The following is a 13796-nucleotide window of genomic DNA, read 5'->3' as shown; positions in this document are numbered from 1 at the left end:
AATCACAGTGCTCTGTGGGACATCGAGACCGGACAGCAGACTACGACCTTCACAGGACACTCGGGTGACGTGATGAGCCTCTCACTGAGTCCTGACTTGAAGACCTTTGTGTCTGGTGCTTGTGATGCATCCTCAAAGCTGTGGGATATCCGAGATGGGATGTGTAGACAGTCTTTCACCGGACACATCTCAGACATCAACGCTGTCAGTGTAAGCGCATGTTTGTTTGTTTGTTGTTTGTGGGGCAGGGTCTTATGAGGCCCAGGATGGCCTCTAACTTCCTTTTTATTTTTTTAAGATTTATTTATTTATTTATTATATGTAATTACACTGTAGCTGTCTTCAGACACTCCAGAAGAGGGAGTCAGATCTCGTTACGGATGGTTGTGAGCCACCATGTGGTTGCTGGGATTTGAACTCCAGACCTTCGGAAGAGCAGTCAGGTGCTCTTACCCACTGAGCCATGTCACCAGCCCGGCCTCTAACTTCCTATGTAGCTGAAAATAACCTTGAACTCCTGATTCTCCTGATCTGGCTGCTTCTACCTCTCAAAAATTTACACTGTCTGAAGTGCTGAACATGGCACCATTATGACAAATTGATTGCCTGGATTCTTATAACCAGTGTGTGCGCTTACAACACCAAGTCCCCCAAGTACTAGGACTTGGTTTTTAATTCCGAGTGCTTGTTTTTGGACAAGATCTAAACTTTATTCCCACAGTGAGTGAGGACGTGTGGTCGTTAGTGAGCAGGCGGCCTCAGAGGTGCTTACCGTGTTTAGATGAAAAGTTAACCTGTATTAAGAGCAACCTGCAGGGGTGCAGTAAGAAAGGGTGCTGCTCTCTGTGGAGTCTGGCATTTGGAGACAGCCAAAGTGTGTGTCAGCGCTTCAGAGTCCAAGCCCTCCTGGCCTTCCTGACAGGGCTAGAGCTGCTTCGGCGGAGAACGCTGTGGAGACTAAATGAATTGTGTATTCGAAGCACAGAAAATACTGGGGATTATAAGAGTTACTTTAGTGTGTGTCTGTGCCTGTGGCTACGCATGACCATGTATGTATGTGCTATGGAGGCCAAAAAGTGGACATCCACTATCTCCTTGTTTTATTTCCTCCTTTGTGTGTGTGGGGGGGAGGGGCGGGGGGAGAAGAAAGAGAGTGATGCAGTGTCTCATTAGTCCTGGCCAGCCTGGGACCTAACATTTGAGTGCATCTGAACAGATGTGTGTAGGTCCCCTTGAAGGCCACATGAGGGCATCAAATCCCCTGGAGCTAGAGTTAGAGTTGACTGTCAACTGCTCGATGTGGGTGCTGGATACTGACCCGTAGTCCTCTGTAACAGCAGCTAGTGCTCTAAGTTTTAAAAACCAGGAACAAATGTTAAATTTTATCTGCTTTCCCTTTATCTATTGAAATGTGTAGTTTCTTTTCTCTCCACTCACCTTCCCACCCTACCTGCCACCAGGGTCTGTGTCTGTCTGTGTGCTACTGAGAATTGAACCCAGGCCCTCAGGAATGTTAGGCAGATGCTTATGGTTGCCTGTTTGTTCATTTCTTTTTGCTTTGCTAAAAGTGAATTTGTTTCTTACTACTATCATTGATTTAGATTTTGCACGTGAGTGATATCCGATACATATGCACCGTATGCACATCATATGTATGTGTAGGCATGCAGAGGCCAGAACGAGATCAGGTGCCCTGTTCCATTACTGACTACCTAATTACTATAAGACAGGTCTCACTGAACTGGAAGCTTGGATGAACTGGTTCATCAGCAACTTCTCAGGATCATGTGCCTTTCTCTGCCCATCATGCTGGGGTTATAAACACACTCAGCCATGTCCAGCTTGTGATAGGGAGGCTGGGGTTCATACTCAGTGTCCTGAAACCCTCATGTTCTCATGTGTGCACTTTGTCCCATCCCCACAATAGTAAATTTATAGACATTGTTAAAGTAACTTTATTCACCTGATGTAATTGTCTGGGACATTTAACTACCTCCATCTCCTAACCTAGTCCTGGAAGCTTCTAGCCTCCATACAATCTTATCTAGGCCTAGAATGTTTTCTGCCTCTGCCACTTACTGCTAAATAAGCTCATCGTTTCCTAGTTCTTTCTGATCCCTGGTTCAACTTAGCCATTCTAGCTCAAACTCCTCTCCATGCTGACTGATTCAAACTGGCTTCTTTCATCTCCTGACTGAATTGTTCTGCTTGGTCTCATACTAACTTTGGCAATATGTCCTAATCGTCTGGCTCCTCATTCTCTGGCTGGATTTGTCTTCACCTGAGTCTAGCTTGTTCTCTCTCTGCACAACTGTCCCAGTAAAACTGCAGCCCTCCCCCTAACTCTGCATTGATCGCATAGCAATGAACTCTGCATAGCTTCTCTTTTCTCTCTCCTCCTGAGAATTTGGCACATCCTATTCTGTCAGATTTTTCTCTGATTTGTCACTTTGTCTGGCTCTCACTTTCAGACGTGGGTGCTTCCTTCTACAAAAGTAATTTTACCTTCCTTGTTTAGGATGAAAGGTGTATAGTTAGGGTGTGTCTGTATTTCAGCTGGAGTAGCCATGTTGCTGGATTAAAATTCCTATGTCCTCATATTTAGTTTTGTTTGCTTTTGGGGATGAGACATTAAGCACTGTCTTTGTTAAGCTATTAGTACACACTGAGGCCCCCTTTTGAAATGAAATAATTGAAAGAAAAATATTACAGAAGCAGGCTAGGCCACAGTGCCCAAGCCTTAGTTCCCTGCACGTTAGAGACAGAGGCAGGAGAATTACTACACAGAGGCTGTCTGGGCTACATAGTGAAACTTGGCCTTCAAACAGTGAAGAATGGAGCCAGGCAGTGATGGCACACACCTTTGATTCCAGTACTTTGAAGGCAGAGGTAGGTAAATCTCTGAGTTCAAGGACAGCCTGGGCTACACAGAGTAACCCTGTCTCAAACAAAACAAAAGACAAAAAGCTCAGAGTGGGCCTGGAGAGATGTGATAGATAGTAGGAAGTGACCAGCACCCCCTACAGAGGGACATAGGCAGTAAGTGCTTACCTCGTTGTAACCACAGTACCACATGAGACACACAGTAGGGAGAAGGAAGAATTTATGGTTAGTGGTCCTGGGTACTGCAATATTTCCTACTTGCAGTGAAAAAGCCAAGTTCACTAAGAGTTGCTTCAGCCATTTCATAAACTTGCTAATCTAGTGGAACTGCTGCCCTTCAGGGCCCTGCTCGTGGGACACTGTCTGCCTGTGCTTACTAACAAGATGGAAGTAACACTGCCTATGTAGTAACACCTTCCCCATCTTCCACTGTGTAGTCAGATCTAAAGCTGATAGAAGATGTGCTACATAGCTGAAAAATATTGCTGCTACACACTTGTGTTCAATAATTTGAAATCCATATGATTGAACCATCTATAGCCATCAAACAGCTTACATATTTTAGAACCTAAGGGTAGGTGATGACAGTATTAAACTATTCATTATTGAAATGTTAGTAATATTTTCAAACCCAGCAGTTCAAGTTAGTGGCACAGCACTTGCTTAGCATACATGCAGAGCAGGGCTAATACCCTCCACAGAAGAAGAACACAAGGCTGTTGAGAGGATCTTAGAGAATGACGTAGCAGAAGATCAATAGAAGAATTAACAACTGGACAGCTGCTTAAGTATTAATAAAATTAAGCAAAAGCCCTACTTTGAAGGCTGTTTATCAAATAGACTCCAGATGGATAAGGTTAATGTCTTAGGGTTTTACTGCTATGAACAGACACCATGACCAAGGCAACTCTTAAAAAGGACTTCTCCACTTCAAACAGGCAATATCCCTGAAAGGCTCCAGGACCCAGGACCACTGGCCACAAAATCTTTAATTGGGCCTGGCTTACAGGTTCAGAGGTTCATTCCATTATCGTCAAGGCAGGAACATGGCAGCATCCAGGCAGGAATGGTGCAGGAGGAGCTGAGAGTTACACATCTTCATCTGCAGGCTGCTAGCAGAATACTGGCTCCCAGGCAGCTAGGATGAGGATAGCCCACACCAACAGTGACACACTTACTCAAACAGGGCCATACCTTCTAATAGTGCCACTCCTTGGGCCAGTCATACACAAACCATCACAGTTAATATAGGAAATTAAACGAACTAAAATAATTACAGGGTGTTCATTAAAAGTGATGAAGGATCTAGGGAGATGGCGTAGTTGGTGTTCACCGTGCAGGTATGAAGACCTGACTTTAAAAAAGTTGGTGTGGTGGCACTGAGTTTTGTAAATCCCAGCAATGGGGGAGGAGAGACAGGAGGACCAAGGCTTGCTCTGCAGATCCAGGTCCAGTGAGAAACCCTGTCTAAACAGCAACAATAAACACAAAATAGAGAATGAAGAAAACACCTGATGTTGACCTCTGGCTTCACTGGGCCCATGGACGTACATACACGGGTAAAGTAGGTAATGAGAGAGAGCTGGGTGTGGTGCCACAAGCCTGGATTCTCAACGCTCAGGAGGTAGAGACAGGAGGACCCCAAGTTCAAGGCTGTCCTATTCTGAGTTAAAGGTCAGCGTGGAATATAGGAAGGAGTTCCTGCCTCAAAAACAAACACATTAATGATGGAAGTATAGAAGTGAGAGCTAAGCAAACCTGAGTGTAAAACCGTAAAACTGCTGTATGGGTTTTCTGAAGCAAGCAGTATTAATGATAAATAGGTCGCATTTGTAGCAAATAAAACCAGTTTACAGCCATTCTGTTACTGACAGCAGTGGCTCAATTGCAGAAAATGTAACTATCACGAGAAAGCCATTCCCAGAAAGTACAAATGCGCTTTTCCTCTGTGGAAAGACACGCTGACTAGGGCTGCACCAAAAATAGATGCGCGCCAGTCACACCTGGGGCTCTCCTGCTCACTTCATATCCAGTCTATGTGGGAGCTGTATATTTTCTCTTTTTCACATGTGTACATATGTGTGATGTGTGTGTACATATCTGTGCATGTGTAAATACCTGTGTGTAGGCAGAGGCTAATGCTGGGTGTCTTCCTTGGTCACTCTTCACCTTATTTCAATGAGTCAGGGTCTCTCAGTTGAACCCAGAGTTCACCTATAACTAGTCTAGCTAGCTCAGCTTTCTCCAGAGAGCCCGTCTCTGCCACCCAAATGCTAAAGTACAGGCCAGCCTCCACACATAGCCAGCATTTACGTGGGTGCTGAGCTCCAGACTCTAGTCTTCATAGGCACACAGTGGGTGCTTCATCTGCCGAGTCATCTCCCTGGCTCCACTGTTCTTTATTTTCTAAAAATCTTTCCAATTTACTTTTCATAACGGGATTCTGGAATATTTACACAAACACCCTATAAACATTAATACTTAACTTATGAGCAACATGGGGATTTTTGGCCTGCTCTGTTTCTGACTTGTATGCAGGAACCTCTTCTTATGCATCCAGGTAGCTCCTCGTCCTGGGAGGCCACTGCTTATCTTAGTTTAGACATGCAACCCATACCTGCTGACATAGTGCAGGGCATCCCCCTACACCTGACTCCTGAGTGGCTGGCACATAGAAACAGTGGCCTGAAAAGTTTTGATAAGACAGGTGGAGGAACATGGCAGGGCTATTAACACGGTGTGCTGAGCAATGGACCATGCATTCTGCATATGCCATTCGTTCCTAACTCTTAAACTAAGATTAAAGGCTAAAGCCCAGAAATATATATAATCATGTGTATACACACACACATATATGTCTTAGTCAAGGTGTGATGGTTCATTCCTGTAATCCCAGCACTTAGGAGCCAAAGCAGGAGCGTTGTGAGTTCTGGGCCAGCTTGAGCTACATGGTGAGAGCCTGTCTCACATAAAAAGCAACAAACTTAGCAGTCACTGACATGGGAAGAAGCAAGGTTCGACTTTAAGCATGCCATATCTCACCTCCTACCGCAGGTGCCCAGCCTCCATGTTCTCTGGATGCATCTGTTCTGGTGTAGCTCGGCCTCACCACACCCACCTTGCCAGGTGCCCCGCCTCCATGGTTTTTGTGTCCTCCTTTCTTCTTTCTTTCCAGTTCTTCCCGAGTGGATATGCCTTTGCCACTGGTTCTGATGATGCCACCTGCCGACTCTTTGACCTCCGTGCAGACCAGGAGCTCCTGCTATACTCTCATGACAATATCATCTGTGGCATCACTTCTGTGGCCTTCTCAAAGAGTGGGCGCCTCCTGCTAGCAGGCTATGATGACTTCAACTGCAGTGTGTGGGATGCTCTGAAAGGAGGCCGGTCAGGTGAGTGGTGCGGCCAAGACAGGCTCTGTTTTGAGGAAGCTTACAGAGGCTCCCTCCACACACTGATGCCTCTTGGGCATCTTGGAGCTTTCAAAATGGCAGCTGGGTGGCTCTCCTTCATAGTCATTACCTTCGATAGTAGTTGAATCATATACCCTACTGAAGAATGGCATTAGGGCCTATAGTGATAAATTTAGAGGTCAAGAACCATAAGTCTAAGTCAGTGCCATCTTTCACAAGTCAGTCTTCTCACATCCTGGTTTTGTTTGCTTATTTATTATTCCGAGACAGGCTCTTACACTGTTAAGTGCCTGGAACTCACTGTGAAACCCAGGCTGGCCTTCAGCTCCACCTAACCCTGCCTTAGCCTTCCAGATGCTGGGATTGCTGGCGAATGCCGCCATCATGCCAGGCTAAGCCATCGGTCTCTAACCTGACCGGGATCGTGGTTTCTGCTGTGGCCAATTCTCTTGAGGCTGACCCTGAGGACAAGACAGTCTCCCTTCCACACCTTAGCTGGAATCCAGGTCCCAGTTAAAAGGCAACACAGCAACCACACAGGGATGGAATTAAGTGGAGTAATTTTTAACTAAAATAATTTAAAATTATACTCTAGGAATCAAGTGGCTATATGTGGTTTGTTCTGTAACACAGCAAACATATTTTCTGTACCCCATGATAAAATGATAGGGTATAGTGGTAATCCTAACATTTGGAAGAGAGAGACAGGAGGATGACAAGTTTGAGGCCAGCCTCATCAAGACCCCATCTCAAAACAAATTTTAAATGGCACACCTGTATTACTGCCTTTATTATTATTAATTATTTATTCATTTTTACATGCATACCTCTACTCTGAACATCTCCCCTGAGCTCCCCAGTACTATTCAGGACTGATTCAAGAGGAGAGCTGGGCTCAGCGCTTAGCGAGTCAACTCTGTTTTCCATTTTCTCCAGTCTCAACTGTGTTTTTCTCCCAGTCAGGAGATAAGTTAGCAGCCCCCAAGAGTAAATCTCTAGTCTTATGCTAGCCTAGTATGGTTGGTCGTGTGACTCGTATCATGGAAGGAGAGCAGACTGGCAGATGTCACCTCTACTGGTCACCACTTGCTAATGCAGCCCTATTTTGACATACTTGCCCCTGCTTAGTCCCAGAGACCCTGTTTCCACCACTGAGGACTCCCGGATGTCCCTGTCACCACCCTGTAGCTTACAGCTCTGTTGCTGTCTCCTGTCTCTTTTGCTCAATCCCCACTTTTAGAACCCATCAGAGTTCTTGGGTTCCACACATACAGGCTCCCAGCACTCCCAGGAATAATTTTCTGCAGCGTGTTATCAAACTGTAGCATCCAGAGTGTTATACTTTGCAAGTAGATCTTTGAAAATTATCTGTTGCCCCATCTCAATGACTCCATAAGGTATTTTGTGTTTGTTAACTCAGTCCGTTAGTACCCATAGGTATAACTGATTAGGGCTATAGGATATGTCCGACTTTCATGAGAACAGAGAGAAAGCTACGTAAGAGAGAGAGAGCAGTGTAGGAGGAAAGAAGCAGTTTTACAGAGAGAGTTTTACAGAGACAGGTTGAAGAGAGAACAAGCTAGACACGGGTGAGGACAGGAGGAGCCAGAAGACTAGAACACATTTCCAGAGTTAGAACGAGGTCAAACAGAGCAATTCAGGAGAAGCCAGATTGAATCAGCCAGCTTGAAGAGGAGTTTGAGCCCAAACAGCTGAGTTGAACAGCCAGTCACAGATCAGAAAGAACAAGAAAGGGTGAGCTTACTCAGCAGCAAGTCTCAGAGGCAGAAACCAATTCTAGACGGAGCAAAGATTGTATGGAGGCTAGACTTCCAGGACTAGGCCTATGTTAGCAGACGGAGGCAGTGAGCATCAGAGACAATAAATTTCTCAGGCAAATAAAAATACTGGTTCACGAGTGGACTATCAGGAGCTCACTGTGATGTGGGGTTGCCTTTACATGACGACTTCCTAGATAGAGAAGTTACTAAGCACCAGGTGCCACCCCTGCTCTTGTAGGGAGAAATGCGAAGATAGGGATTTGAAGATGATTTCTGGCTGGGTACCGAGGTCAAGATCAGCCTGGACTATGTGAGACCCTGTCTTCAATTTTTTTTTTTAACACTGACTTTTAAAATTTTGAAAACACAAACAGATGTTCACAAATGATGTAAAGCATTCCAATAGCTTGTGGTGTGTCCATATGCTGGACTTGGCCCTAGCCGTAATCTTCCCAGAATGTCTGCTTTTTTGATCACCATCTGCATCATAATGCAGAACTTTTTTTGCAGTTCTAAAACTCGTTTTAACTCTATTGATCTTTCTTTGTAGGTGTCCTTGCTGGTCATGACAACCGTGTTAGCTGCTTAGGTGTGACTGATGACGGCATGGCTGTGGCCACTGGCTCCTGGGACAGTTTTCTTAGAATCTGGAATTGAGTACCATATTTTCTGTTCTCCAATGATATCTGGAGAAATCCATGTTACAGCCTATAGCTGTGAGGAAAAAAAAACCCTCGACCTTCTATTTGCAGATGAAGTTTTTCTATTGAGGTGACTATTTATAGCAGCGTTCAATAAGCTGTAGTTTATTGAAACTGTTGTGACATAAATGGTGGTCAGAGAAACAATCAAGATTAAGATCCCTTGCTGTGGTCAAAGGCCAGGGTATTCATTGAGTGGTCGTCTTGACTTGAACCTGACAAATTCTTGCTTGTGCTAATTGTTTTTCTGTAGATTAGAGTGCACACTTTATAGCAGACAACCATTTGTGTTTGCCATTTTAAGGACTACCATTGAACTTTGTATATATATAAGAAATGCCACATTTTTAAAGTGTTGTCATTGGAAGAACAAGGAAGGGCCTGTGATAGACAGAAGTGATGCTGTAGATTATGTGCTGCCTGAAGGAAGTCCCCTTGGACTGTGACATCGCATTTTAATCTGAAAGTCCAACTGCTTCGTGGTTAGGTGGCTAAGAGGTGAGGTGGTTCTGAGGGACCCAGTGGCTGTTCATGCATTCTTTGCCATTCTAGGGATTTAAGTAAGTGCTCATTTTCAGTCCTTTGAGGGGACAGGTGATATGAAGGCCAGGGGGTAAAGATTTCACTTTGACATAGGGTACACCCTGAAGAAATGTCATTACAGTTTATTACATTAGAAACCAATAGACACTGGTATGTGGTTTTTGGTATTTTAAGAAGCTCAGCCATTTGAAACATTGGACCTTGCTGTTAATTTTGCCTTCTGAAACGAAGTTTGTAGAAAGTACTAGTATTTGAGAAGTCTGACAAAAACCTGACTTGTCTCTGCATCTGGAGACACTTGCCTGGTATTCTCTGTAATGAGAGGAAACAGTGTCTCACCTTCTAACATTTTTGAGAAGTGTAAACTCATCCATTCAACTGGCACAAATATATGTATGATTTATATGTCACACATACATATGTATATATATACACACACACATATACACATATATATGATGGCTTTGTGAATTCTGTGTAATGTAAAATCTATGTAATGTAAAAACAGGTATAAACTATTTGTACCCTTGAACTTTTACTTTTCCATTTTTGTGGTGCTGCCGAAATCTAGGCCTTGTGCCACTAGCCAAGTGCTGTACTTAGTACATCCCTAGCTCCTCAGATCCAAGCTTTCTGCTGCCGTGTAGTACTGTTCTCCGTAGCATGATGTAGTCAAGGAGCTTACTGCAAAACTAGTCTAGAGTTGGCCACTCCTGGAGCCTAAAACATTGTTTCAAAGGGGCTCAGCTGGCAGCAAAGATGCGCCGACTGTTCAGTAGTGTCTGTCACTGGGATGTCCCGCCTCCTAACGGAACAGACAGCTCTCCTCTTCAGTTTTCTCCTGTAGATTCAAATGATTGACAGTAACAGACGGTTATGTCTTGCTGGTGCTGTCTCCTTGGGTTACTTGGATGTATGCAAGCACACTGTAAAGCTGCTGTCTAGCAGTATCTGTGTTAAAGCTGATCACCTGTAACTGTAACCTTAATACTTCCAAACTGAACCTGTGAGTTTTCATCCTTGTACTGTGAATGTGCCCATGTACATAACAGCTGTGAGCAGACCAGCATCCCTTTTGTTTATGAAAATCAATTATCTTAATACAGTGGGAAGAGCCTTCGCCCACACAGCTCTAGGGTCCGACCTGACCAGGGCAGAAAGGGAATGAAAAACAGACACAGGAAAGCTGGGGTTGGGTAGACTGGACACTGATGGAGAAACCAGCACCCAGAAAGTCAGAGTTTATTCCATGGAGAAGCACAAAGAGGCAGTGCTGTTGTATACAGATAAAAAAAGGAGGAATACTGCTGGATCAAGGAGACAGGTTTAGCCAATCTCTTCAAGAGCAGTCCCTATATGTAGGGAAGCAATCCTCAGGCTGTAAATATCCGGATGGGGGTCAGGGAGCTAAGGTACACATGTTCTACACATACCATCAACACTCATGCTCAACCCAGGAGGACTCTGCCATTCTCGTGGGTCTAAGGTAAGGGTCCGTGATATGGCAGTCACTCTGGATGTCCTCTGCTCCCTACAGGATAGAGGTGAACTGAGATACAGTATTGACGAGAAACAGACCATCAATGGCAGGTGTGAATGTGTACCTTAATCCTTAATTTGCGGGACCCCTTTGCTCTTGTCTATTTGTGCAATACGGAGTGCTCTCAAATAGGGCACAAAAAGAAAAACTGACAGTGCTGAATGAAGTCTAGCCTTCCTTGTATTTCTGCCCAGAAAGTGTTCTATTGCTGTGTTGTATCTGCAGCCTGCCCACCCAAGCCAGAGCTGAAGCGCATGAGGATCCTGATCATCCCAGAAGGGTGTGTGTCTGCTGTGTGGCTCAGAATTCATCCTAAAACCTCGCTCAAAACAGCATTTCTATTAGGTATAAAGGGGGCTTAGTCTGGGGTAGAGTGCTTGCAACGCAAGGCCCTGGGTTCAGTTCCTAGCTCTGTGTGTGTGTATGTGTGTATAGTCATACTAAAAGAATTCTATGGTCGTAAATATTTTTAAATGTTACTTACGGCTGGAGAGATAGTCAGCAGCAGTTAAAAAGAGGTGTCACTCTTGCAGAAGACCGGGGTTTGATTCCCAGCACCCACATGGCAGCTCAAACTGTCTGTTGCTTCAGTCCCGGGATATTTGACTTCCTCACCCAAATACATCCATGCAGGCAAAACATCCACACACTTAAAATGGTTTAAAAGGAAGCTCCTTTGTTAATAAAAGTCTGCATGGAACAGAACTTGAAGGTTTCCCTTAATATGTATCTGGAGAGAGACCATGATGGCCGTGTGGCTAACTGCACACAGCACCAACTGCTGACAAGAAATTGCTTTCTTATGGTTGGTGTCTTTAGGGTTTCTCTGCAGTTTCTGCTGTGGTTAAATACATTGGCTTGCTGGAGAGTTCCTGAAATTAGCCTGCATAATGTGCCTTAGCAGGTTGATGCATAACATCAGAGAAAAGTCGTCCTTCAGATTGGCAAGATTTGTAACATTTTTGCTGTGACTCCTGCCCTGGCCTCGAGCTTGGTCTACAGGCAGATGCCAGTATGCCACTCTGCCTAAGTATACTGTAGTATTGTAAAGGCACAAGTTCTTTCCTAAAACAATGTGACCACCATTTGGTTGAGTGAACACCCCAAAATGCTGTTCAGCAAAGACATCTCTATCTCCCTTAAGATGAACAAGCTTCATCTTGGCAGCTGTGATATATCCCAGGTCCCTTTCTAGCAAATACTTTTAAGTCATGTACTGTATTGAATCACAAACTCATGAAAGCAAAATGTTGGGGCCTGTCACTTCAAGAGCAAAAGTCTAAAGTGGCTGTCATTTAATGGCACAATGTTTCTGGAATGCTAAGGAATTTTAACCTATTAAAGGAGAAATGAAGATAGGTGTGGCAATGCATGCTTGTTATCCTTCACCTGGGAGGCTGACACAGTGCAGAGCTGAGGCCAGCCCGTCAGGGCTATCAGATGGGAACTTTATCCCAGAGGCTGGGGGGACAGCTCAGTAGTCAAGCCTGCTTAGTATTATTGCACAGGACCTGAGTTTAGTTCCCATTTCAGGTGGCTAACAACTGCCTTTAACTTCAAGGGAGCCAAAGCCCTCCTCAGGCACCTGTACACACATAGTTTAAAAAGAATCCTTTTCTTTTAAAAGGAAAAAAACCCTTTATTTTAATAAAAAGTAATTTTATTGCTGAAAGTACTCTCTAATCTTGTTGCTGTTTTAGACTTAGTAGTAAAACTTAAGACATCATTTCAGAAGTGAAACCATCCAGGGAAATTACCTGGATATGAACATCTTAGACTTTGAACTGCAATGTGCTTTGTTACTGACTAGCTTAGGAAAAGCTGAATACGCAATCCCCTTAGATAGGCCTGTCATCATTTCATAGGGAGCATACTTTTAGAATCTGCACATCACACGAGGCTTGTACAAATCCTTACATACTGTGTTCAGGTGCTGATTCTCTGGCCACAGTGGAAAGCATACCATTGTAAAATGGCATCTTGGCCAGTTAGAAATGTAAAAGCCACCCACCAGCGAGTGTCCTTTATAGGGAGACTGTCTTAAATGAGACTGTGGAAAGTGAAGCACACAGCTGACTCACTTCTGCTTCTCATTTGTTACAACAGGTACTCAACAGATGTCTACCCCCAAACTAAATAGCTGGTTTTGTAAAGCAGGTGTAACAATGTAGCATTATGAGAAAAATACTTGTGTCAACTAGTATGAAATGTAGCCAACAGACTCTTCCATAGCAACTCCGGAAAACTCTGACTTCAGTGCTTCAGCAGCAGGGTGTCCCGTCCTTTTCTGTCTTTATGCAATTGTGCTCTAGAGTATTATTGTCTCACCTAAGGCACAAGATAGCCCACACCTCAAGTGTGCCTTTAAGCCAGTTTGAGTATTTCTCTATGGGGTATCTTGGAGGCATTTTTCTCCTCCTAAAATAAGTTTCAACACATGAAACCAACTGACTGAATGCCAGCCATGCCTAAAGCTTAACTATAGAAGCGGGGACTTATGCCATGGTTCACAGTATTCTGAGGCATGACAGGCACACCCCTCTATCTGTACATTGGCTTGTGAAATACTGTTGCAGCAAGCTCATACTGTAATCAATAAAGTGCTTTTCACCATGACTCACTGTACCTTGTTTTAAGTCAAATTTTAGTAAGATTTAAAAAGTTACGCCCTGGAACTAAACTCAGGTCCAGTACTTTAGTGGTCAGCTCTGCTTCCTCTGTTTAAATACTGATCTTCCTTCTCTTCCTCCTGCTGCTGCTGCTCCTCCTCCTTTTCCTCCCCCTTCATAAAAAAGGTCAGTAAGGGAGAGACTGAGGATTACTGATCCAAAGCTAGCTTTTACTTTATTGTTAAAAGGTACAGATTTCTCATTTATAAGTAAATCATTCCTGTGGGGCACAGGAGCCAGGTTTATAATTCTAGTACTTGGGAGAT

The 13796-nt window shown here is 44.2% G+C and overlaps 1 protein-coding gene across 3 annotated transcripts in view; it reads left to right on the top strand.

The window, feature by feature from the left end:
- Positions 1-13466, top strand: part of Gnb4 (G protein subunit beta 4) — a 38308-nt gene extending 24842 nt beyond the window's left edge. For all 3 annotated transcript variants that reach the window (XM_029475417.1, XM_021157914.2, XM_029475418.1), the window contains 3 exons: positions 9-210; positions 6059-6275; positions 8628-13466. In XM_029475417.1, coding sequence (XP_029331277.1) covers positions 9-210; positions 6059-6275; positions 8628-8734 — 526 coding nt within the window. In that variant the 3' untranslated portion in view covers positions 8735-13466. The remainder of the gene's footprint in view (positions 1-8; positions 211-6058; positions 6276-8627) is intronic.
- The last annotated feature ends 330 nt before the right edge of the window (positions 13467-13796 follow it).

Source organism: Mus caroli, chromosome 3 (genome assembly GCF_900094665.2).
Source record: "Mus caroli chromosome 3, CAROLI_EIJ_v1.1, whole genome shotgun sequence".
Classification (NCBI taxonomy): Eukaryota; Metazoa; Chordata; class Mammalia; order Rodentia; family Muridae; genus Mus; species Mus caroli.
Note: the sequence above shows the minus strand (reverse complement) of the source record. Positions and strands in the feature narration are given on the sequence as shown.